Raw genomic sequence first — 27,408 nt, forward strand, 5'->3', positions numbered from 1 at the left:
CATGCACACATACATATCCATACATATATACACACGTATGCATATATGTATACATATACCTGTCTTCCAAACTTAAGACTACATGATTTATTATTCCTACTGCTCTTTTTACAACTTAATATTTTAACTTGTGCCACTTGTTAAATTGCTTCTCGTGCTATAGTCTTAGTCCTAATCCCCATCCTCAGAAATATGTCTTTTACTGAAATTAGCCCAGGATTGAGAATATAGAAAGTGTGTGTGTGTGTGTGTGTGTGTGCGTGTGTGTGTGTATGATGATTTGGGTTCAAGTCTTAGTTCTTCCGTTTACTAGTAAGTACTAAGTCCTTTTAAAACAACACTAATCAATGAGAACTTCATTGTTATCTGTTTAATGAGGATCACAGTCGCTGCCTTCCATTTGTGAAAATCAATTGTGATAATGTCTATGACAAATGGAAGGTGTTCTCTTCCCCGATGACATCCTACCAGTTGCAGGGTGAGTTCTGAAGAATTTCTGGACCTCTCTGCCGATGGCATTGAGAGCTTTGTTTTCTAATTTTGAACCAAAAGAAAATTTGCCTTGGGTGTTCCATGGCAGTGAGACCCCACCCATCTTTTACACACAAACTCACATACTCCCATTTCAAAACTGAGGTGATGTTTGACTTACAGGGGAGAGAAAATAGCAGAGGGTTCCTTATATTCAGTGCCTCCTGAAATGACTATTTTCTGAGAAGGAAGGGGTGGCTTTCATTTTTCACCAAAACTATGTGGTTAGATGGAATATGTTTTCCGGTATCAATACGGAGTGGCTGAGATGTAATCCTGAAAAAACCAGACAGAGCAGAAGCAACTGAGAGTCTTGTCTGAGACCATCAGTATTATACTCACTTATTCTTGAACTTTTTTACCTGGGTGATTAGAACGTTGCCCTCTCAGCTCACACCAGAGAAAACCACAGAAAATGGTGATTAAAGGTCACCTGTATTTCTGGGTATCAGGCTTTGCTTAAGTTGATGGAAGGTAAAGGTCAGCACCAAGGCTTCCCTGGAGTACATGTGGCTTGTCTTTTATGCGTGAGCTGCGCTACATTTGCAAAATGTCAGCTTTTAAGAGGGTAGAAATTAATTGCAAAGTCTACAGGTACAACAGGTTTGACTGTGAGATGGGGGAAGGTGTAGAGGTGGAGAGAAGTGTTTTCCAGACCGCACCTAAAGGGGAAACTCAGGGAGGGAGACTCTTTTATGGAGGCAGAGGCTTCTGTTTTGTCTGAGAGAAAAACTCCCTGTGTTTGAGAGGCTGGAGCATCTTGGTGAGGGCTGTCAGAGCTTTTGGGAAATTGTGGAGACAGCCAGGTGGCATATCCCTCCTTCAGCATCTCAGCGGCTGCCCTTGTGAAATATTCACTTGGCCATCAGTTTCCTGTGTACAAAAATACAAGCATGCTCCATCACTTTGCTGTTCTTTCTCTCACGTGTGACAACTTTCCAATTATTTTTCTCACATGACAACTACTGGAGTAGGGGTGACGGGTTGATTGAATCCACAAATATATTCCTGCAGGTGGTTTTACTGGCGATCTGTTTTGCTTCGTGGAAAAAGCTTATACTCAGAGTATAATAAAATATTATTACATTTATTATATTATATATAATATATATTATATTGTAAATATTGATTAATAATAATAATACTAGCAGCAGTGGAAATGAAATCTAATAATTACATGACTTACTATGTGCCTGGCATTTTTCTCAATGTGCAACATACATTAGCTTACTTAATCCTCATAAGAACCCAATGAAGTATATACCATTATTTTTATTTTACTACGTAAGGTACATTAAGGTGAAGCAACTTGCGCAAGACCGCATAGCTAGTTAGAGTGGGACTTGAATCCAGACAGCCTGGCCCTGGGGTCTGTGCTTTTCATTGCTCTGCTGCAGAGCAGGAACATTTAGGGTGGGAGTAGGGGTGGGCTCAGATGCATCCCATGTCAGCCATGTGACATGCATCTTGTGTGTATACCCCACATGGTTTTCCGGGACTTACCATGCTTGTGTGTGAAACATTTGAGCCTCTCATAGAGTCTCACCTGCCCAGTTCTCTGCTCATCTTTCTCTGCTCTGTTTCCTCCCCAAGCCCCCCTGGTGGACCTCACTCCAACCCACAGTGGATCTGCCATGCTGATGCTGCTCTCAGTGGTGTTTGTGGGGCTGGCAGTGTTCGTCATCTACAAGTTTAAAAGGTGCGTGTCCCTCCATCCACGTCTCCCCACCCCTGACCTCTTCCTTCTCCCTGACAGGTTCAGAAGCATGTGTTACAGTGATGTGCATAGCAGTGATGGTTTCTATTAATATTTTAGGAAGATCCCGGGGATTAATGTTTATGCCCAGATGCAGAATGAGAAAGAACAAGAGATGATCAGTCCAGTCAGTCACTCTGAAAGCAGGCCCAATGTCCCTCAGACTGAACTAAGGAGGCCTGGCCAGCTTATAGATGAGAAGGTGGAATCCCAGCTCATAGGTAAATGATTCCCAGTAGCCATCAGCTGTTCAGCTGAGTAGGCAATGGCTGACTCTCTCTCTAACCCCTTTCTGGCTTCACATAACCACTTTCTTTTGCTCTAACACCCCTGAGAGAAACAGCTGAGATGGCTTTTTCCCTGTTTCCTCTCATTGGGATGGGGGAAAAACAAACCTCTTGCTTCTATCTAGTTTTTTTCTCTCATTAGTTTATTCCTCCTTTTGCAAAACCCTCCCTAAAATATTGGGCTTAAAATGTTGAAATGTTATATGTTTATGGGCAAAGAGCAAAGCATTTGCTTTAATAATATATAAGAAGGAGAGGCCTCAGAAGCTAAGGCTGGTGGACCAGAGGGCTGGGTAGGGTTTGCAGGACACGGTATGTATTGACTAGAATGAAACATGGTAGCCTCAACTGGATACAGCTCTAAGGAGGGCAAACTGCTCTGGAACGCCAGTAGAGGAGTGACATAATGAGAGTGGCCAGCCTGACCATCCAGGGAATTTTTTTTTTTTTTTTTTTTTACATCTATTGGTAGTCTAGGAACTTTCCCTCAGGAGATTTGGAACCTCAGATTGAGAACAAGATGCATAATGTTTGCAGACATCCAGGCAGTGGAGCATCCTGAGAGAGAACACTGGTGGGTGAGACTATTACAGAGCAGATTAGCAATTTTCTTCCTCTTTTTTGACTGTCCCTTACCAGAAGTTGTAAAATGGACTTTCTCATATTTCAATGGCGCTCTCTCTGCCTGTGAAGTAGGCACGGGAATCCAACAACAAGGTATAGAGAATCTGACGTTCACTGGCTAAATTCTGGTATTTATTGCAGCAGAAATTTTCCGGGAGGCTAGACAAACCTATGAAGCCACTATTGCTGATCCATTTCTCTGTTTGGTTCCTCCTGTCTGTTGGCGTTAGGAGTTGAAGCCTTATATGTTTACATCTAGATCCTGCATTGCTGACAACAGTGAATAAATTATTATATAACCATTCATGCTCCACGCTAATGTGATAATGCCAAGCCACCTAGAAGGCCTTTACACACAATTTTTAATCTTACTTGGAAAACAATGAGTATATAAATGGAAACATAACCCTTTTTAAGTGAATATGGGAAAGGTCTGTGGCTGTGTTAAGGGGAAATGTAAATGCAGTGACTGGCTCCTATCATAGATAATGATAACAACTGCAGTCACATCTGGTGTCCAATTTTCACAGTGCACTTTATTTGGAGAGGCGAAGTAATAAATGTGTAATTGCTTGGGGTTAAAAAGAAAAAAAGTCTTTTCTGTCTACAAGTCCAGAGCGGCATTCACCCTGTCTACTCATTCCTAAAGCTTCTAAGTGCATTTTGGGGATCATTTGGTTCTCAGTCGCATTTCCGTAGGGTGTGAAGCACAGCCTCTATTTGCTTTATTAAAGCAGTAATTCCTCCTTCTCCAGAAGATACCGCAGCACGTTGCAAAGTCTCTGACACCTTTCCCTTTCCAGTGTCATTAAATGAGTAAGTGTTACACGTTTTCTCTTAGGAGAGTAGCTTTACCCTCCCCTCCCTCCCCTTCTGCTCAACCTGGTGACTCATCTCTCCGATTGCAAAGAGCAAGACACGCCACTCCGCCTTCAACGCCAAAGCGGGGATCTGCTGGGGCACAGTATGCAATTTAAGGAAAACCCCCAAAGGCAACAGGCGACCTGCTGATCAGGAAAGAATTTCGCTCTTGTCAAGTGCATCATCCTTCATGACCACTAACTTTGTGTTTTTTTTCTTTCCTTTGTTGTTCTGTTTCCTATTTTGCCAGGAAGTATTTCCATAGTTGCTGAGAATCAAAGCACAAAAGAAACCCCTACCTATGTAAATGTTTGAATGGAGGACGCCAGTAAAAAACCAAACAAAAACAAAAACAAAACATAAAATATAAACAATCAAAATCCAAACAAACAAACAAACACTCACTGCATCGGGACTTTTTAATTCTTCAGACACAGACAACAAGGGTTTTTAGCTTTAAGCCTGTGCATGTGGACAATACTCTGAGAACATGTCTGGAGGGGCAGTGTACAGGTGCTCTATTTTAATGGAAAACACTCCCCTCTCCCTCTTTCTTCTTCTCTCTCTTTTTTCTGATCGGTCGTGTTTGTAGAAAATTCATAACATATATAGGCCAAGGAAATCTGCATGTATTTTTGGAAATATTCTTGGCTCTAGATTTATCACCTATTTTAGCATTAAAGGCTGATGGGTGGATTAGCTACCCCAGCTCCTTTCATAAGACACAAAGACATGCACAGGAGTTTGCAAACCCTGAGCTGTTTCTCTGTTCCACTTTCCATATTGTCATTTCCCTTCTAAGTTAGCTTTGGTAGCTCTGTTGGTCAGCAGTGGCCACAAGGCTGCTTTCTGCACTCTCTGTGGCCACAGGAACAAAGATGCGAGTTGAAGATCCCTTTGTGCCGGTAGAATAAGGAAGGAAGGGAGGCAGGGAGGCAAAGAATGTCAGAAACGGACCTTGGTTTCCTGTTCACCTCTTTCCACCATGATTGCCTCCCCTTGCAGCTTTCCCTACTCCTGCCCCAACTGCAGTAGGAAATGGAATCCCATTAGTTACCCATTGTCCTGTCTTCACATTTGTTTGTCATCCATGTGTGACCATGATCTGTTGATATCTTTGAATCTCTTCCCTCCAAACCCCAAGTAAGTTGTCCTTCAACTGTTCTCAATTTTTCTTCCCAAACATATTGCTAGATTCTGGACATTAACCCTGACATTTCCTAAATACTGGCCTGGCCTGTGCCGCCCCCGCCTCCACTACTCGCAAGTTTCTGAGCCCTTTGTCAGTTTTGTACATTCCCAAGCATGCCAGCTTCTGTGCCCATGGACCTTGCTGCATCCTGCACAGCAGGGTTCAGTTTCATGTATCTTTGTCTTTTCCTCTAGAACCTGCCTTTTTCAAATATCCCTGCCTCTTCCCACCTGGAAACATATACTGTATGTGAAAGAGTTGATATATGCAAAGCAATTCAAACCTGGCCATGTACTTTGGAAAAGAAAGCACAGAGATGAATTGTGGTGTTCTCACACCTCAACAAAAATCTCGTGCGATCTGATTCCAGAAGAATCTTGTGAGAAATATTTTGAATGTGTGACAATTTTGCAGGGCAGTTTCCTCCTGTGATGGTTGCTGTTACCCAGTATTTCCACTCTCACAATAGAATAGAAATGTTTGTGAAATAAAACTGATTTTAACTGGAAGGAGAAACAGGTTAATGGACTTTGTGTTTAAGAGTGTCAAACAGTCTGAGAATAAGTGGGGGTCTTGTCTTAACATTAGGGTGAGAGTTTGATTATTTAGGATGATCCCAGTGATTTCATGTGTGCTCTCTGACCTCTGAGTATCATAGTATCATTAAAGGAAAGATTTAAGTCTCTATAAAGGAGAAAAGTTACTGACTGGCAAAAAAGATTGGCACAAAGCATGAAGAAACCCCGTTTTTCCCAGGGTAATCATGAAAGAAGGCTCAGAGAAAGAGAAAGGCAACAAAAGTCTGTTCAGCAGAGGCCCCTTTAGTATTATGGACTGGGCAAAGCCCACTATAAACTATAGGAGAAAGAAGTTCTGATAAACCTGTTAGTATGCTCAGCCTCCTTCTTTGCTATGTCCCTAAGCCAACAGGGTATAACACAGGCCCTGGTGATAATGAGGGTGTCCTAAAGATCCTGATGTCCATGATTTCATGTAGTTTAGGCACAGAAAGAATATCAAAGCTGCTGTCAGAAGTTTATCAGGCAGAGATGTTTATGGTTGAGGATACCCCATGTGAATCTGGGAAATGGGCTAGGCCTGAGGCAGTCACTTGTTTGTAGAACTCAGTTGATCCCCAACCTGCCAGGCTTCCTATCTCAAAGGAAACATCCTCATTGATCCTCTTCAGTTGGAGCCTCCCAAATTTAATCTGGAAGACAAAGTGTTGGAAAATCAAAAGAGGCTCACTCAAACCAGCACAGGGAGTCCTCAGAGTTGCAGTTCAATTCATTTTAATTAGAAGAGTATGAAAAAGGAATAACACTCTTATTCTAGCACAGTGCCTTGCCTAGAGTAGTAGTATGAAAACTATTTGTTGAAGAAATAAATGAATGGGAAGACATAGGGAAGAATGGGCTGTAAATCCTAATTAAAAATAGAGGTCGACATGAGATGCCTGGCATTTTGGGAAGTGACCAAAGATGGCCAGCTAGAGATTCAGCATCTCCAGGATCCTCATGTGCCTCTCCTCAAAGCTCCCTCCCATCTGTAGGAGATTAGTGAGGCAAGGTGCTGCTCAGAGAGGACCTCGTTGTTCTTATGACCTTGGCCAGTTGTTCTCAAAAGTGTGGTACCTGGATCAGCGGCATCACTATCACTTGGGCTTGTTAGAGATCCAGATTCTGGATCCGTAGCCCATACCTACTGAATTAGAAACTCTAGGGGATGAATAGTGGTGTTCTCTGTTGCTAAGTGATAGTGGGCCCAGCCATCTATTTTAACAAGCCCTCCCAGTGATTGTGATACATACTAAAGTTTGAGAACCATTGTACTAGGCCATTCCAGCTGAATCTCAAAGAGAAGGCAGTAATGAGAGCCTACAAATGGGAGGGACCTAAGTGCCTACCTACTCGCTAATCGCAGGTGCAAACGCACAAGGCGTTTGGTGGGCTTAAGGTCAGAGGAGTGTGTAGGGAGGGATGTATGTGGAAGGTAAGATTCAGGGCAAGCTAAAAATCTGATACTGCAACGTTTTCCAAAATCCCAGAATGCAAACTGTGCATGTTCTACCCTGAACCACCCAAGCAACACTTTCTCCCTTGCCTTATTTTTAATTGGATTCACTGTCCAAAATGCAGAGGTTTGCTTTGCTTTTTTTTCAGAAGTTCCAAACAGCAACTTTGAGAGCAATGGGGTGCTTGGCAGCTGTTCTGTGTTTTCCAGGAATCCAACTGAGCATTGAAATCTCTCATTTGCCGACTTATTTTTATAGGAAGCCAATTTAAAAAAAAAATGAAAGTTTTCTTATAGTATTGGAACTACTTCTAATTTTAAAATGACTTTTTTGATGTATTTTTTGTTAAAGACTATGTAGTGTAATGTATAATTGCTCTTGTTTATTGCTTTTACAATCATATTTATTAAACAGATAATGTCTCTAAAGTCTTTGCCTCAGGTATTTTTTTTAATCCTAAACCCTTGATGTTCATTCTAAATATAGAAGTGTTGGATGTATAGGATTTCATAAAGGCTAATTGCATAAGAAATAATAAACACCGCAGGCTCGAGGTTTTTTGCTGTTTTTTACTAACAAGGCAGAATGTATGTATACCTGAATTCTACCTGCATTTCAATTAACTATACAATGTCTGTTTATTAAATTACTTTGATTTAAAAATTAGTCCAAGCTGGTTATTTTAGAATGAGTACGTCTTCATTATTATTAGTTCAGAATTAGAAATTACTGATGGGGAACAAACCCATTCAAATTTGTTCATAACCTTGTGGTTACCAAATGACTGAACCTGCATGGAATGAACTGAAACATGGGGAGTGGTAAACAACAGCAGATGAGTAAAACCAGCTGTGGACCTGGAATCAGGAAAGAAGATTTCGCCTCTGGCTACACCAGCTGTGTGACCTTGAGCAAATCATTTTAACGTATAAGAGCTTTAGTGCTCTCGTGCATCTAATTTGGAAGAAGATCCCTTCCAGCTCTGCCATTCCAAATACTATAGGTGAGTCATTCCCCAAGAGTCCCAAATATTTGATTTAAAGTTAGCAGGAAATATCGTGGTAGACTGGATCCATCTTTTCAGCTCTGTGGCATTTCTCCCTGGGCATCATTTGGTGCTGATATTTGGCTGAAACATTTGTACAGGCATAAAACCCTCCCTAGCATTCCCGAAGGCCTCCCAGACAGAGAGGGGTGTTGCCTCAGCTCAATTTCAGCATGTGTGAAACTTCCTGTTACTTTAGGTGGCCCTTAACCTTTCCATTCCCACAGACTAAATTCCTGAATCTTTATTCCTTTCCAGGCCAGAGTCCATGCACCTCCTTCCTATCAGGAGCAATGTATCACCTGTGTCAGGCAAACAGCACGCATCCCTATACACATCACACAGAGGGGAGTTAATACAGAAAATTTGTTGCTGGGTTAATGGAAGAACAAAAATACCAAATAGGAGCAGGTGAGGCAACTCTAAGATCAGCCTCATTAGGAAGCCTCTCACTTCCCTGTGCTGGAGAGATCCGGGTATTACCAGAACCCTGGAGTCAGGACCACCAGGTTGAAGCTGAAGTCATGGAGGACTTGTCTGGCAGGAGCTGGAGCCACGGAGGAGACGTGACCACTGCCTGTCCTGTGGTGCTGCGCAAGCAGAGGGGTAGGGAGAAGTAGCTTGCTTTTTCCCTTGCTCTGGTCTTCTCTGCTGTTGCCAATCCTTTTAATTGCACAAACCCAGCCACAAGCCAGTGGGCAGTGGAGCCTGGGAAATGTTGTTTTCTGGAATACAAGGTGAACCGGGAGGGAGTGGGAAATGGATTTGAGAGAACACAGGCAGGTGACTGGCACACCACCCCTTTCATGGCCAGCCCATATCATAACCAATATATCTCCCCCAACCCAAATGCACCAGGTACTGTAGCTCACACCTGTAATCCCAGAGCTATGGGAGGCCAAGGTGAGGGGTTGGGGGAGATTGCTTTAGCCCAGGAGTTACAGCCTGCAGTGAGCTATGATCATGCCACTGCACTCCAGCCTGGACAGCAGAGCAGGACCTTGTGTCTAAAAAGTAATAATATGTAATCCCAGCACTTTGGGAGGCTGAGGCGGGTAGATCACACGAGGCTAGGAGTTCGAGAGCAGACTGGCCCACATGGTGAAACCCTGTCTCTACTAAAAATACAAAAATTAGCTGGGTGTGGTGGTGCATGCCTGTAATCCCAGCTACTCTGGAAGCTGAGGCACAAGAATCACTTGAACTCGAGAGGCAGAGGTTGCAGTGAGCCAGGATTGCGCCACTGCACTCCAGCCTGGGCGACAGAGTGAGACTGTCTCAAAACAATAAATAATACATAGTAGGTGCTCCTTTCTCTGTGACTATGTTCACGTATTTTTCTTTAAACATCACATATTTAGAACTTGGCTGTATGTTTGTGTGGCACTTACGCCTTTCTCACCAAATTCTACACTCGTTTAAAGAAGGATCTTTATTTTATTCGTTTATTTCAGCATGTAGGACTGGGCATTGCCATTAGGGGGCACTAGATAAATGTTTGCTGGAACTCAGCCCTTGATTTTCAGCGTAATGTGAGCAAGTCCATTTTATTCAGTGATGATCTCTGAGGTGGCTTCACAGTCCGATTCCTCTACCCCAGCTAACACCTCTAATTACATGTTCAGTTAGTGTTTGTCAAGAATCAACATATCCCTGCCCATCTCTGTTACCACTTAAGCTGCTGTATTCCCGGAGCTGTTCTTAGACATTAAGTGAAATAATTGCAGTTTAAGAAGAAGAAAAAAAAAATGGCTAGAAACTAGCATAAAAAACAAAGGTCTAAGTTTGATTTCTGGATTAATGTATAATGTGTTTACCTATTCCCCAAGGAGTTAACAGTACTATGAAAATGCATGTTAGTCGGAGGCTTGTATAGTAGGGAAGTCCAAAATAATTCCAGATGGACAAATACAAGGAAATGGCTGTTATAAAGTTTTCGTGTTAAACACATGGAAAGAGACCCGTGTTTTACAGCATAGAGATATTTATTGAACAGTATGTGGTGGACACTGTTGTAGGCAGTGAGAATCTTCTGTGAACAAGGCAGATGACATGTCTGCCTTTATGAACTAATATCTGAGTAGGAACAATGAACAAATAATATAATTTAATGTAACATATGCAATGCCGTCAAACATATGATTTCAATATATCAAAATGTAAAAATAAAACATGATAGGCGACAGGGTGGCCAGAGTGACTAGGGGTGGGGGCAGGAGATGGGGAGAGTTGGTCCTCGGAAACAAAAAATGTCTAGATGCTGAACAAAAACCTCTTCAGGATCTGAAGGCTAAAAAGGAGACAGCCACTTAGACACCTGCATGGTCCCAGTATGTTCAAAAGCCACCTTAGAACAACCATGCCCAGAAAACAAACAATTTTGAACCTAAACAACAATTAGAAATGTTTCTGAGGTTAAGGGAAAATAGCTCTTCCATTGCACGTAAGCAGGGTCTTTCCCAGAGATCATCTGTACTCTCAGTTGTACTATTATGTAACATGTGTGTTTCCAAAATCATCCCTCTATGCCAAATGGTATACTAAAGCCCATAAAGCTTAGGGAAAAAGGTGGGGCTGGGGCACAACACACAAAAACTTTGTCATATCTCAGGTAATGTGTCTCCGGACACATTTTTAAAAAGGTACAAACCGAATAAAAATAGTAGCATAGTTTTACACACACTGAATAGTTAAGAAATGCACAAAACACTTACCTTGAAAAAGACTTGAAGTTTGCTTATGAGAGTGGGCGTTGGAGTGCCTACAGCCTGTGAGTTATTGTGAAGTGGTAGAAGGGAAGTTACCTGGAATCAGACGGAAATTGGCAACACCAAATACAGATAATGTGGCTGTAATATACACGGCAAGTGGACACGGCTGGTAGATGTTTGAGGGGTGTGTGTGCATGTGTGTGTGTGTGTGTGTGTATGTGTTCTATGTACTTTTACACAGCTGGTTTCAGCTGGGTGCAGTTTTCTGCATTCATCTAGTTTTTCTCATTGACAAAATCCTGCATAAGCAAACACAGCATTTGAATTATCCTCAAATTATTCCTTAATGTATCAATTACATTAGAACAAATTTATATTTTCAAAAATGCTTGATAGCAGAACTGACCATAATTTAGATGGTAGTTTAAAAGTACAGGTAGAGGGAAGAAACCCTACTTGACAGCAGAGGAAAAAGATAAGGAAATAGTGCCAATCCTCATTAAAATTGTCATCTCTGCCTGAGACCTTTTGGTGTAGGGACCAGCAGTCCTATTCACTTATACAGACCTTAGAACATCATCCAATTTCCACCTACTCCAGCAACAAATATTTAGAAAGAGGCTTTGGCCCAAAGAATGTTAAGTTGTGGTGAGAGCCCCTTGTTAAAGAAAAACATGGCTGGCCGGGCACAGTGACTGACACCTGTAATCCTAGAACTTTGGGAGGTCGAGGAGTTTGAGACCAGCCTAGGCAACATGGGGAAACCCCTTCTGTAATAAAAATACAAAAATTAGCTGGCCGTGGTGATACAAACCTGTAATCCCAGCTATTCAGGAGGCTGAGGCATGAGAATCGCTTGAGCCTGGCGGGTGGAGGTTGCAGTGAGCCAAGATTGCACCACTGCCCTCCAGCCTGGGCAACAGAGCAAGACTGTCTCCAAAAACAAACCAACAAAAAAACATGGTGTGAAAAAGACATTTATGAAGTATTTGAAGAAAAGTAAAACAGCTGAAGATTTGAAATGTTTAAAAATAAACTCAAGGCCTCTAGATAATCATAAAACATTTTATAAACAATACTAAGTAAAATATTTCAATATATGTGTTTATACTTATCTTCATAACATCTTTCTGTTTATGTGAATACTAATAAAGCTTGTAGATGCAGAAAAAGGATTCAGTAAGCACTATGTATAAACTAGTTAACAATCATATGCATATAATAGAATATAATTTCGTTAAAACTCTTCTAAAGAATAAGTACATGAGAAATTTTTCATGTGGTGTTAAGAGAAAGCAGAATTTAAGGCTTTACGTAGTATCATAATTTGTACAGAAAATAAGGACAGAACGAGATGAAAAATAGTAACACAAGTTATTTCTAACTTGTAAAACTATGGGTGTTTTAATTCCCTTCATCTTTGTTTATATACTTTCTAAGATATTCTAATATTTGCTAATTAAGTTAGTTATGTAATTATAAATAATATATAAAAGTTATAGGAAAATTCATAATTGTTGACAGCATATACTTAAATTCCTTTAATAAGTTAAAAACAACTTCTGTAGATAAGACAGTTTTTTACCTTATATTTATCAATTTAAATTCGTATTGAGATACAAATATTATTTTGCAATTATGGCACCTGCAGTTTAACGCATGAAATTTCAAATGTTTAAAATTTTTAAACTGTTTAACTTTGTGATCCATGTGTATATATGTAATATACATGTACACACAGACATATATATACAGACATACATGCGTGTAATTAATAACATTTTACAGTATAAGTGTAAGGTAAATATGTGTACATACATATTTATACATTAGTTTATTTTATTCTATTTTATTGATTTACCTTTGAGATGGAATTTCGCTCTTGTTGCCCAGGCTGGAATGCAATGGGGCGATCTCAGCTCACTGCAACCTCCGCCTCCCGAGTTCAAGTGATTCTCCTGCCTCAGCCTCCCAAGTAGCTGGGATTATAGGCATGCACCACCACGCCTGGCTAATTTTGTGTTTTTAGTAGAGACGGGGTTTCTCTATGTTAGTCAGGCTGGTCTTGAACTCCCGACCTCAGGTGATCCACCTGCCTCAGCCTCCCAAAGTGCTAGAATGATTACAGGCATAAGCCACCATGCCCAGCCTATACATTATTTAGATATGTGCACATACACATAGAAGTAAACACTCTTGCATAGATATAAAACAACAATATGTTAATAGTAGTTAGTTATGGGTCATAAACATACAGAAACATGTGCTACTAATGGGCCTAGACCCATTGCTTGACTGTGTGCTGAGTATCACAAACCAATACTGTCTGAAGATTTTGTTGTTCCTCGGTTATCATGACTGGGGTAAGCAAGAGAAGTGAAGGCAGAAGAGTTATTTTTAGGGGAGAAGATGCAAACCTGCTGGAAGATACCCTTGCTTTAACTTGTGTAGCAGACTTCTTAATTGCCCAACCAGCAGCCACTCACTTTCCTTAACACCTTTCAGCCACAAGAAGAATGCCAACCTTACTTAGTAACAGCACCAAGATATAATACCTCACATGCACATACAAACATACACACACACTTGACAAATGACAGGGACTAGCCTCACCGAGTGTCTGCTGAATAACTGGAGGCAGGAGGTTCTCACTGGCCAAGGCTAGGGCACAGAAGCAATGCTGATTGTCAGGTTGTGAGTGAACCAAAGTCTCAGTGAAAAATCCAGGGCCAAACACTGGTATGACCACATGTGAACACTAAGTGCAAAGGGGCAAAGGCTACCAAGATTTTAATTCCCAAGTGCACAGTTAAACATTACCTAAAAATAAAAGATGTGAATGAAGCAAAAGTGTAGAATAAGGAAGCTGTGCGTGAAAAATATATGAATGATGAAAAAACAGTAAAGCAGCTACCATTTTGAATATAATGTGTCATCTGTGTACCCATTATCTCATTTAATCCACACAAGCTCTCGAAGTAGGAATGCTTTTCTTCTTTTACATTTGGTGAAAGTGGGGCTTGGACAACTGAAGTGATTCACTTGTTCATCATGATCATGGAGTAGGAGGTCTCTATGACACCAAAATGCTCACTTCTGTGCTGTATTTTTTCCTAAAAGACGAATAATATGTCAATCTCATCTTTGGGGTACATAATAATTGAAAGGTTGAGCTAACTCAAAGAGTGGGTCAAGAAGACTTGAACACTAGGTGGGCCTCAAGCTTGGGAAACTTAGAAACCCCACTGGATCTGTTCCACATCAAAGCCCACTTAGGTGCTCGAGTAAATCAGAAAACTGCTCAATACAACAGAGACTGTTTTCCAAATTCTTCAGTGTGCTGCATTTCAGATGGCGCAAAAGCAAGGCAGACACAGTTGTCCTTAGTGACATGCACAGCCAAGTTTCTGTCTGGAAGAAAGCCCAGAAAAGATTCAATTCTTCCTTCTTGTTCTACAGAGCTTTTTCTCCTAGTTGGGATTTAATAGATGTCCCTAGGGATTTATGGAATCAAATCTGGGCATCTGGAGAGGGAGGGTAGATGAAAGTTGGTAAAATCTCTCTCTCTGGTTAAAGTACTACACTGGCAAGCACATGGGAAATAATTAACCTGAGATGGGATTTTTCTGTAGAAACAACCTGACATTGCTTCTAGTATATCTAGGAGGGCAGATTCGGTTTGTTTTAATATGGCAGGCAAATCAGAAAGTTATTTTGTTTGTTTAGTGCATCATTCTAGATATTATTTCCAAATGTACTGTAAATCTTTTTAGCCTCTTGAATTTACACAAATATAGCCTAAACAGTGTTGAGACAGAAGAATGAATAGTTTGATATAAGTAGAGGGCAATGGGCTATAGGAAAGGAGAAGTGTTAAAGGTGGTGATTTGTGGTACATTCGCTATGTTATAAGGAATAAACGAATACATGATTTAAAACCTGCAAACACTTTAAGGTAGGTGTGTTTATTTTATAATGTAGAAACATCAGTCTGGAAAGTTCAATTCACTTGTCCAAGATCACATGGCCAGTAAAGTAGGAAAGTCAGAATTTCAACCCATGATTCCTAATCCTCTTTCACTCTACCCATACACTCCTCCAGTCTTCCTACAGGTAAGCCCCAAATAAGAGATGGTTCAAAACAACAAAACTGCATGCTCATGCAGTTCTCTGCTCCAAATGTGGCTGCTGGAAAGAATTTACACGAGGAAAGGAGCTATTCTTGTAAATGCATATACCAGATTCTGCCTCAGCCCCACTTTGAGTCACACAAATAGAGACGTATTCCTTTTGACCTTAGTTGATAGGGTACGTAGGGGAGGTGGGCCATCTAAGCTCTTTTGAACTAAAGAACTGATATTTGCTACTCACTTCAGTAAACAAGCAGATATAGAGTAAGTATTTTCCAAATACCAACACTGAGTCATCTGAAACCCAGCAGCTCATACAGCACCCAGAGTGCTGCATATAAGCCATATATATAGATACGGCTTAACCTATTAGAGATGGGATCCCCTTTGTAATTCCCATGCTCATGCATGAATTTTCTCTTCAGTGGCCTCGTTGTAGGGCAAGACCTTCCTTCTCCGCTTTGGCCCATGAGTGGAAAATTTCTTTAATACAGAATGAAGCCTCGTGGCTCTATTATATCTGAAAACATTTTACTAAGCATTTTTTTGGTTTGGTTGGTTTTATTCATATATATATATATATATATATATATGAATGGTTTTATATATATATATGAATTGGTTTTATTCATATATATATGAACATGTATATGAATTATATATATGATTATATATATGAATATATATGTGAATTATATATATGAATTACATATATGAATATATATATGAATTATAATATGAATTATATATATGAATTATAATATGAATTATATATATGAATATATATGAATTATATATATGAATTATATATATGAATATATGTATGAATTATATATGAATATATGTATGAATTATATATATGAATATATATGAATAATATATATGAATATATATATGAATTATATATATGAATATATATATGAATTATATATATGAATATATATATGAATTATATATATGAATATATATATGAATTATATATATGAATATATATATATATATTTGTTTGTTTTTGTTGACTGATGAGAGCCCACAGTATTATTGCAAATAGCAAAGAACTGGTTTGGGATGTCCTGATGAGTCATGAGGCATTTTGAAACTCAAGTGGGAAGGAATAAGAAAGTAAGACAGGAGAGGACTGGTGGGGCAGGACTGACCCATCGGAGAGACTGCTTCTTGAATTTAATGTAGCGTCTGAAGAGGCATACAACACATTGACTGTGCTGGGCCCAAGCCCATAGGCGAAACACATTACCTCAAGATTCCAATCAGTGATTATGTCAGCAATCTAGCTGGTGGTTGTAAGCCAGGTGGTCCCTGGGTATCCACAACAATCAATATCAGTCTGTTATGAATAAGGGACCTGGGATGGGAGGTTGGGAAGGGCAAACTCTGTAGGACAGAAGGTGGCAGAGACAAACCCAGGGCATCTGGGTTCAAGGGGCCATTGTCAGGTATCTGGAGTCTCAGCAAAAAACTGAGGCAAAGGCCAGGTCCCCACGTCTAAGCCATGCAGTGAAGACAAAGTAATAGCTGAAATTCACGAAAAATATGTGTTCAGAGCTAATCTCAGGCACACCAGACCCACATCTAAAAGCTTCCTAACCTCTCAGATTGAACTGGTGACTCGTAACATGCTTTAATCCTTGGTGGCACTGGTTCTGGGACACAGTGGATTCTAGTTCCTCCAAATTCCCTGGGGATTGATTAGTAATTTCAGAGCTTCCTTGACAGTCCCTCAAAACTGGCATGAAGAAGGGCCACCTACATAAAAGCAACCGCCCGTTTGTTATCAGGTTCAAATGAATTTTTTGTCTGTACTTTCTTTCCCTCCACATTCTCCACATTATCATTTTTCCTTTGTTATCAACGCTGACTTTGTCCTAGTTCTGCATAGTTATAGGGGACAACAAATAAAGTGAGTGAACATGTAACTTGCCTTGAACTCTTTTGCAGACGAAACTTTTTGGTGAACCCAGCAGGTTTGTGTACTTTGTGTATATGCAGATGTGCTCTTTTTGGTAGAATGTGTGGTAGGCAGTTTCTAGGAACAAAACGAAAGCGATGCCAGGATGGTTTATTAAGCATATTACAGTAGCCCACTCTGCATAATTTCAGAGGCATTACAAATGGTACTGCCATCCACTCCTGGGAAGCAGAGGCAGAAAGTAACTCAGCATGGGTTCAAATTTTCAGAGCTCAGAGGATATCTATATCCTCTGAGAATCAAGTCAGCACTGCTTCGCTAGAATCATAGATGCACGGAATTCTAGAGCTCAAAGGGAAATTAGAAGCAATTCTGTAAGTATTTTTGAGTGCTGATTATGTGCTATGCATCATGCTAGACCACTGACTTGAGCAGCACCTCATGTGATCAAGTTTCAACAATTTCTTCATGAACACATAAGTTAACAGCAAAGACTCCTGCGTCTTCTTTCCTAAGCCACATTGCTAGTCTTGGTTCTTTTCTCCGTGGTACCTTCCTCTATCCCCATCTGTGCAGAACACAGCCAAGATCCTTAGAATGAGTAGAAAAAAGTTCAAGAACTGTGAGAAAAATAACCCACAAAATCCATGGTTTGAAGCCATGAGCTGTCTCTCAACCCATAAAAAATAAAGCATTTGAGGCCAGGCACGGTGGCTCATGCCTGTAATCCTAGCCCTTTGGGAGGCTGAGGAAGGCAGATTGCTTGAGCCCAGGAGTTCAAGACCAGCCTGGGCAACATGGTAAAACCCTGTCTCGGGGAAAAAGTTAGCCAGGCGTGATGGTGCATGCCTGTAGTCTGAGCTATTCAGGAGGCTGAGGTGGGAGGATCACCTGAGCCAGGGGAGATCGAGGCTGTAGTGACCTGTGATTGCTCCACTGCACTCCAGCCTGGGTGACAAAGTGAGACCCTGTCTCAAATAAATAATTGAAAAGAGAAAAAGAAAGCATTTGTTTATGAGTCTATTCATTCACTCATCCAGCAAACACAGTCTGAAGACTGAATCACAGGACAGTCTCTGAAGCATATAACTTTAAAAGTAGCAATCTAGTCATCAACTTGTAATAAAAAAACTCTAACCCTCACTTGCGTCTTTCAAGGAATATTGCTAGGGATGTGATTCATAACTCCAGCAACAATTCTCAAAAGCACCTTTTTCTACACCTCCCAGTTTTCCCCTCACAACTGCTTGGGAGTCTCTCAGTCAAACCCGCGCTCCTCCAGCTTTTTCTTTATCTTCCACTTGGGTCTGCACTTACCTCCCTGGGTTCTTTATTGTGTAAATCAGTTTAGATTGCTGCTTAAATCTAATCTCTGATCTAGTCTCTACCCATTCACCTGATTCTTCATTCCAAAAGGTTCCTTTTAAACAACTAGATGAAGGGAAGAGAGGAGAATGCTTATACTTTAATAAATCTTGTCTGAAAATTGTATGCATGATTACATCACATAAGGATTAATTGTGTGCAATTACATGTCAATTAAAAACGAAATAAAACTTTAAAAAAAGAATAATTAGAGGAAGTGTCATCAGGAAAATTTGGTAATATGTTAAACATGAGAAACCAGAAATAAAGAGGAGTTAAATGTGAGATTTGGAGCTGGAAGCATAACAATTCTCTTTGAAAAGAAGATGTTGGTAAACATAATGGTTTTGGATTTAAATACATTGCATAGAAGCCATAAGGACTGCTGATAACATTGGTGAGAGGTACCAGCAGATAGCCTAAGGTAATCAAAATGTTATAAGAGGCCTAGGAGTGGTGGCTCATGCCTGTAATCCCAGCACTTTGGGAAGCCAAGGCAGGTGGATCACTTGAGGTCAGGAGTTCAAGACCAGCCTGGCCAACATGGCAAAACCCTGTCTCTACTAAAAATACAAAAATTAGCCAGGCGTGGTGGTGTGTGCATGTAGCTTCAGGTACTTGCGTGGCTAAGGCAGGATTCTTGAAGCAAGAATGTCTTGAAGCTGGGAGGCAGACCTTGCAGTGAGCCAAGATCACAACACTGCACTCCAGCCTGGATGACAGAGTAAAACTGTGTCTCAAAAAAAAAAAAAAAAAAAAAGTTATAAGAGGCAGAGAAATGTATAAAATCCAAGACATCAAAGGTACTTTAATGAAGGAATAAAAAAGGAATTAAATATGTAAGCAATCCTGGAAGGTGTCTCTATGAACAAAAGGTGTATGGTCATAATGGTGGTTCTACTTCAGAAAGATCATTTGAATTATGTTGAGTCTTTTTTTTTGATGGGGGAGGGGCCACGAGTATAGTGTATTTTCTAAAGATCCATTGACAATTATTAAAATGCCTTTTGGCATTTAAAGTGAAATGCTTCAGTTATTTTTAAGTGGAAAAAAAAAAGCCTTATTTTTGTAAAACTCTTAGCGGCCCAATGATGCCACATAAATAAACTAAATGGAGTGTGATTCTTCTATTTTTCAATTATTCTAAAGAAGCAGGCCATTCTGTAGATATGATTCCTAGACTGCATTTTGGTAATAACTAGTCATCCTTATTTGTTCAGTATTAACCCATTTCTCACCATGGCCAGCGACTTAGAAATTGCCCTTGTAAGACTAGTGAATGAAATTACAAAAGGAGATTTTTATCAATGTGCATGGAGTCTCTAACGGCAGAGCCTCAATTCACAAGTTACTAATGGATCGTCCTGAACCGAAGGTCAGGGTCCTGGTACCAATATGCCTTTTGGAGTTAGATCTGAGTTAATGTCCTGGATCTTCCTCTTACTGATGGTTGTGGGCCAGCAAGGTTTTCTTTTCTTTCTTTTCTTTCCTGGCCCTTCCTCTTCTCTCTTTTTTTAAATGTTTTCTTTTTCTCTTTCAACTCAATTGTATAAAATGTGATATACAGCAACTTCAAATGGTTAACGTGTGGTTTAAAAATATAATCTACAGAAAATATTTAGTGAAGGGTCTGGTATGTACTAAGCAGTCAATAAATGCTGGTTAGGAACCATAGCAGTAGTAAGCAATGCTAGCAGCAGTACAATAGTACAGATGTTTATACCTGGTTGTTTAATAGATGATAAACATGGCATAAATGCAGTATTGTCATGTATTAGTTCGGGTTCTTTGGAGAAACAGGACCAAAAGGATATATACATATATAGAGAGATTTATTTTAAATAATTGGTTCACATGATAATGGGGTCTTAGACTGAAATCCACATGACAGGCTGGCAGGCTACAAATCCCAACAAGAGTTGATGTTGCAGTCTTGATTCCTAAGACACAATTCATTCCTCCTCCTGGGAGCACAGTCTTTTCTCTTAAGTTGTTCAACTGGGTGAGGCTTACTCACAATAGGGAGGGTAATCTGCTTTACTCAAAGTCTACTGATTTCAATGATAATCAGATCTAAAAAAAAAAAAAATGCTGTCAAGGCAACATCTAGACTGTGTTTGACCAAACAACTGGGCACTATTGCTCAGCCAAGTAGGCACACAAAATTACCCAGCACACGTCGTCAGTACCCCAGACTATACACTTTTTTCATATAGGAAAGCTGGCAGATTGTCATTGTCTAAGAAATGTCACACAATTATGTGACAGTCTTGAAGAAGAAAATATAACTTTCTTATCTTCCAGATTAAAAAATTGAATGGGGTTTGGCACCTCAGGAGGATGGAAGCATTTACAAGTCACTGCCTACTTTAAAGGCATATCAGATGGTTGACTCATGCCTAACTATTCTATTCCCATGGGGGAGTCTAGCAAGAACAGGCCTCAGTTTACTCACATGACTAAATTAAGATTGTTTAAATGGACAGAGTGTAACAGGACTTGAGATGCCCCCATCGTCAACACAAAAGCACCAGGCAGGAGAAATCAAAATTCTGCCTTTGCTAATGCAGCTACTGGTGCCTAAGGACTGAGATAGAATTTTGTTTTTTTAGTGAAATTAAAAATGTTAACTGTTTTTGCATAAGCACACTTTCCTCAAAGTAAAAGCATGAAGAACAGCACTTAAGCATATAACAGATAAAAGAGAAGAAAGAAAAGGATTAGAGATAAATTTCTCTAGCCAGGTGACGAATGAAATAGAGCACAATTTTTTAATATCAGGGAGGTTTCATATACCTCCTGGTCAGGCAGAGCCAGAATGGTGGACACCCTGACACAGTTCAGAAATAGCAGCTCTGGAGGAAGTGGGCCCAAAGTCAATAGAGAGACAGAGCAGAAAAGAGGATGGAGTCACACTCTTGACCAACCAAAACAGTTATTCCAGTGTCCTCATCTGCAGAAATACCAGATGACACATAATCTTTTTTTCTGAGATGGAGTCTCACTCTGCTGCCAAGGCTGGAGAGCAGGGGCATGCGATCTCGGCTCACAGCATCATCCATCTCCTGGGTTCAAGCGATTCTCCTGCCTCAGCCTCCTGAGTAGCTGGGATTACAGGTATGCACCACCACGCCCGGCTAATTTTTTGTATTTTTAGTAGAGGTGGGGTTTCGCCATGTTGGCCAGCCTGGTCCCAAACTCCTGACCTCAAGTGATCTGCCCACCTCAGCCTCCCAAAGTGCTGGGATTACAGGCGTGAGCCACCGCACCCAGCCGACCCAAAACATATTCTTATCTTCATCTTTCATTCTAAGTCTCTATCCTTCTGCTGTAATTAAGAGAAGCATTCATGTCTGTATTTCCTTAAGGAAAAAGGTTTTAAATAATGATGAAGCTAAAAGTCTCTGTGATCGTCATGAAAAACTTTACTACATTTCTTTTGGGAACAGGATTAAGATAGGAAAGAGCATATTAAACAGAGAATAGATCATCTTCCAGATTGGCTGAAACAGCAATGGCAATAGAGAGTATTCTGGGATATCAAGCTGAAGAGGTGGGTTGGCGATAGATCATGGAAGGCCTTAACTAACAGACTAAAAAGATAGGTCTTTATCGAGAGCAGAAAATTCAATTCCAAAGCCTTTAGAAGTTTTTAGCAGTGAAATGGTATGCTCAGAACTCTGCTTTTAAAGTTTACTTTGGAGCAGAGTGTAAGATGGATGGTGTATTAATTATCTATCACTGCGTAACATATTGCCCCAGAATTTTGCAGCTTAAAAAAAAAAAACTTTGTTACTTCTGCAGTTTCAAAGAGGTAGAAATCCAGGAGTAAGCTAGGTGATTCTGACTCAAGGGTTTATGAGGCTGTGGTCAAACTGTCGGCCAGTACTACAATCATACGAGGACTTGAGTGGGCCGGAGGATCCCCCAAGATAGCTCAATCTCATGGCTTTCACTGGAACGTTTAGTTCCTCCCCACCTGGGCTTTTCTATAGGCTGCCTAAATGTCTTCATGACATTTCATGACATAGCTTCCCCTAGAGCATTCCAAGAGAGAGTGAATGAGGAGGAAGCCTTGTGCTTTTAATGACCTAGTCCCTGAAGTTGCACCCTGTCCCTTCTGCTCTATTCTATTATTAGAAATGGGTCACTGGCCAGGCGCGGTGGCTCATGCCTATAATGCCAGCACTTTGGGAGGCCAAGGTGGGCAGATCATAAGGTCAGGCGATCAAGACCATCTTGGCTAACACAGTGAAACCCCGTCTCTACTAAAAAAACAGAAAATTAGCCAGGCGTGGTGGAACGTGCCTGTAGTCCCAGCTACTCGGGAGGCTGAGGCAGGAGAATCGCTTGAACCCAGGAGGCAGAGGTTGCAGTGAGCCGAGTGAGTGAGACTCTGACTCCGTCTCAAGGAAAAAAAAAAAAAGAAAGAGTGGGTCACTAAGTCCTGCCTACTCTCAAACACAGGCAGGGGCAGGAGTCAGAGGAAGGAATTGGGTTCCAACTATTGAAGGGGGCGATAACAAAGAATTTAGGGACATGAATTATTAATAAGACCAATATAGATGGTTTATCATTGGAATGTCTTAGGGATTTTTACCTTACATCTAGTGCCTCCCATTCCAGCGGATATTTGGGGCAGGAAAACAAATCAGAAGTCTGGTGCAATGGTAAAGAGGTCAAACAAGGAGACCTCAGCTAAGGCAGTGTGTTGAACAAGAGGAACGTCAGGAGCAACATTTATGAGGATCAATTATAAGGGTTGTTTTTAGCAAGACTTTCAGTAAATTAGATATTAAGAACTATTCAAAATTTTCTTTTTTTAAAATTATCTGTCGTCATCAGATAGGGTATATGGGACTGGGCAGATGATGGCATCATTGGCAAGAATAAAGAAGTTAGAGGACATGTTGAGACACAGAGAGATAATGTGTTTGCTTCTGGAAAGATTGACTTTGTAATATCAGTGGGCCTCCCATGTGCACACACCTAGCAGGCTGTTGAAATACTAACCTAGAACTGAACCATGAAAAATAGGGGATGAGCAGTAGTGTAAATAAGCAATCATATAAACTAGGCAAGGAATGGCTTGGCCAAAGGGGAAGGAATGAAGACGGTTCAGTTTAGCCTCTTGAAAAACGGATACATTTGCAAGAAGGAGGAAATAACCAGAATTTTTGAAAGGAATCAAGAAAAGAGTTCAGAATTGCACGGGACAGGATAGCAGGAGGAAAGGGAAGATGAGGTCAGTTTGCAGTGCCAAATGCTGTGAGAGGTCAGGAAGGACGTGGACTGTGTGGGGATAAGTGCGTTCAGAGATTGTGCTGTCTGTGATATCTAGGAGAAGGTTATAAGCAGGATGGGAAGTGAAGAAAAACACATGGCATGGAGTTGAGCAGTGAGAGGACAACCTCAGCAGTGTGCTGAGAAAGGTTTAACAGCTGGCTCTCCATGTAGGTGAGTGGGTGGAAACCCTGATGTGTACCATTTGCTGGATTCCAGTGTGTAAATATTTCTACCATGGCCAATTTCAAGCTACCTGTGGTTAATAACTGCCTCACAAGTTCCAGAAAAACTTAGCCATCAGTTCTCACAAGTCTTTATGAGCTGGCTACAGTACATCACTGGAAGAATTAAAAGATAAATGCATATATTCATCTTCTAAGCCTTATATTATATGTAAGGCATTCTTTTGAACTTAAAAAAATATGGGCCTGGCATGGTGGCTCATGCCAGCAATCCCAGCACTTTGGGAGGCTGAGGCAGGCGGATCACCTGAGGTCAGGAGTTTGAGCCCAGCCTGGCCAACATGGTGAAACTTCATCTCTGCTAAAAATATAAAAATTAGCCGGGCATGGTGGTGGGAATCTGTAATCCCAGCTACTCGAAAGGCTGAGGCAGGAAAATCGCTTGAACCCAGGAGGCAGAGGTTGCAGTGAGCTGAGATCGTACCACTGCACTCCAGCCTGGGCGACAGAGTGAGACTACCTCAAAACAACAACAACAACAAAAAATAAACATCTTAACATACACTTATGCCCTATAAATGTGGAAAAGCACAATAGCATCTCAGAAAGCTTTCCATAAGCCCCATAATTTTCAGAAGCCAGAGAAAATCTTTTTTTGTCTTACCTTCTCGCCTCTCCTATCAATGTTACAGGGACACCTGGGGCTCACATAGCCATCCAGAGTTCACATTTCCCTTCTTTTGTCTCTCTCTTCCTTTCTGTCACTTTTTCCTTGGGGGTGACTTTACCTCACAGCAGCTACATTTTTCCATTATGAATCTTTTGCATTAAATGCTCACATTCTTCATGGGTGAAGTATTGCAAAAACAAGCAAGCCTCTTACTTTCTAATACCCACAGTCTCTCAGAGTAGAATTTTGACATGTCATGCTTAAAGCCTTCTTCCACACCAGGGATAAGAATAGTGGGGGACAAAAGGACAAATGAGGAAGTGGCCTAGGTCTTCCCACACTTACAACATGTAAAATATTCACAGTGCAAAACTATCTACTCACTATCTCCCACTGTTAGAACTTGTATATTTTTTTCATCATCGTTGAGATTTTGGTCAATGGTATCTTTGTTTTTGAGCCGCCAGGCCCCATGAAGAAATCCATACAAAGACAATCCAAAGACAAGGGCTCACTTTAACCTGCAAGTATTTCCGCCATGCCAGGGCCGAATATGCTTACTGGGGAGTTCTAAAGAAACTCAGTGCCAACATTTATTCACGATGTATGTTCTTCCAAGCCTAAAATTACCAGACTTGAAAGCTGTGTGATTTTAAAATGAATTGATCAAGACCATAACTGTTAATAAAATGCATGACTACAGTCTGTATATTAACTATGATCTCTGAGAAAATATACTTGGGAATCACAGACCTGTATTTTGCACTTGATCTTAGAATCCTCATTTTTAAAAATCCCACTGCTAATTAAACCCAACTGAATATTTCCTTTACCTGAAGATAGAGAAGTGCTTCTTGTTTGTCAAATCCCTTTCAGCCAAATAACCACTTAACTAATCTCAAATTGAATATCTTATTTAAGATTTTGAATTATCCTTTCTCTCCAGAGAGCTGCTGTTGAATATTGTAACAGCATCATCCAGGGAAATATTTCTTATCCTCTTGACTGGAGGAAAGGGGGAAAAAACATGTTTCGTTATATCACTGAGTAGATTGAAATCTGGGAAAATGAACAAGCTGACATTTTTAAGCCAAAGAGCATTAGTAGGAGGCAGAAGTGGCTTTCATCACTGCATACAAATCCTAGTCCCGAGCTCACCGAAAAGAAAAGAGGAGGTGGGTCTTTTCCAACCTAGACTAATTCGATGATTCCTGCTGAGAGTGACTGAGATGTCAGCATATCATAGGGAAAAGAGGAACAGACCTGTCTCCTTCACTTGCTACCTTTGTGATCTTCGATAATTCCCTTAAATACTTTGAACTGCAGTTCAAATGGCATCTTAGACATTCCTGAAATAGTACCTGACTTTTTGCTATTAAGTCCTATTTTCATTGAAATTATGTCAAACAAAACATATTGCAAAATTAACTCATTATTTCTCTGTTCATACCATGAAATGGCTCACCATTTCACTCTATTACAACCCTACATCCTTCATCTTTTCAGTGGCCTATGATCTGTCGCTCCGCTACAGCTCCAACCTCCATCCCTGTTCCTCTGTCCTGTGCTCCCACTGTGCCAGCCACACTAGCCTCCTGCCTGTCTTGTAGAGAAGTGCACTCTTACACCAGGCCCCTGCACTTCTTCCTGGAATGTTCTGATTTTCCACACGGCTTGTCCTCTCATATCTCGGTGAAGTCTTCTGAAATGGCAACACTTCAACACGGCTGCTAACAGTCCTTACCCTTCTGTTAAAAGATAATTTATTAAAAAAATCCTCAGTCTCATATAAATATCTGTCATGGTTAATTTTATATGTCAACTTGGAGAGTGTTTTGGAATGAGATTAACACTTAAATTCATGAATTTCAGTAAGTAGGTTCTCCTCCAAAATGTGGGCAGCCCTCATTCAATCTGTTGGAGGCCTGAGTAGAATAAAAAGACTGGCTTCTCTGAGCAAGAGGGAATTATCCAGCAGACTACCTTCAGATAGGAACTGCACCTTTGGCTCTCCTGGGTCTCTGGCTGCTGGCCCACACTGCAGATTTTCAACTTTCCAGGCTTGATAGTTGTAGGAGCCAATCCCTTATAATAAACCTCCCTCTGTATTTGTACACATCTTACCAGTTCTGTTCCTTTGGGGAATGCTAACTAATACAACATCAAATTCACAAGTGTCAAATATTTTACTTAACTCACTAATTAATGAGTAAACCACTAAGATGTTAAGACAGATGACAATGAAAATTGAACTTACAGTTTCCTTGGGCCAGGCATATGGGCATAATTAGTTCCTCTGTGTAGTTGTCTTAACAGGCTGCAATCAAAGTGTTGACCAGGGCTAGGTTATCACATAGAGGATCAACCAGAGAGGAATCTACTTCCAAGCTCAGATTGTCAGCAGAATTATCTTCCCATAGTTGTAGAACTGAGGACCTCGCTTCTTGTTGGCTGTCAGCTGGAGGCTGTCCTTAGCTCCAAAAGGCCCTGAAGTTCTTGTATGCTGATCCTCATTCCTTCCCATGTGAGTTTTAATTATATGGCCACTTACTTCATTAATCCTGCAAGGAGATCCTCCAGAGCAAGTCTGCTAGCAAGATGCAGATGTATATAACATGAAGTAATTATGGAAGTGACATCCCATCTCTTTGTTACATTCTGTTGGTGAGAGTAGAAGCAAATCACAGATCCATGATTACTCAAGGGGAAGAAATTACACAAGGACACAAATACCAGAGGTATATACTATTGTGATATACCTTAGAGTCTGTCTGTCACACAGCCAAAGTAATTCAAAGACTCAGACTCCTATGGAATCATATACTCC

General features: G+C 40.6%; 1 protein-coding gene across 9 annotated transcripts in view; it reads left to right on the forward strand.

Moving 5' to 3' along the window:
- The window catches only part of SORCS1 (sortilin related VPS10 domain containing receptor 1), a 608,941-nt gene extending 601,248 nt beyond the window's left edge, over positions 1–7,693 (forward strand). For 2 of the 9 annotated variants that reach the window (XM_055249851.2, XM_063618018.1), the window contains exons 25-27: positions 2,125–2,230; positions 2,348–2,508; positions 3,340–7,693. In XM_055249851.2, the coding sequence (XP_055105826.2) occupies positions 2,125–2,230; positions 2,348–2,508; positions 3,340–3,428 (356 nt within the window). In that variant the 3' untranslated portion in view covers positions 3,429–7,693. Of the gene's footprint in view, positions 1–2,124; positions 2,231–2,347 lie in introns of all 9 variants that reach the window. The other 7 variants (XR_010115734.1, XM_063617992.1, XM_055249842.2 and 4 more) reach the window with 7 other exon arrangements.
- The last annotated feature ends 19,715 nt before the right edge of the window (positions 7,694–27,408 follow it).

Source organism: Symphalangus syndactylus, chromosome 2 (genome assembly GCF_028878055.3).
Source record: "Symphalangus syndactylus isolate Jambi chromosome 2, NHGRI_mSymSyn1-v2.1_pri, whole genome shotgun sequence".
Lineage (NCBI taxonomy): Eukaryota > Metazoa > Chordata > Mammalia > Primates > Hylobatidae > Symphalangus > Symphalangus syndactylus.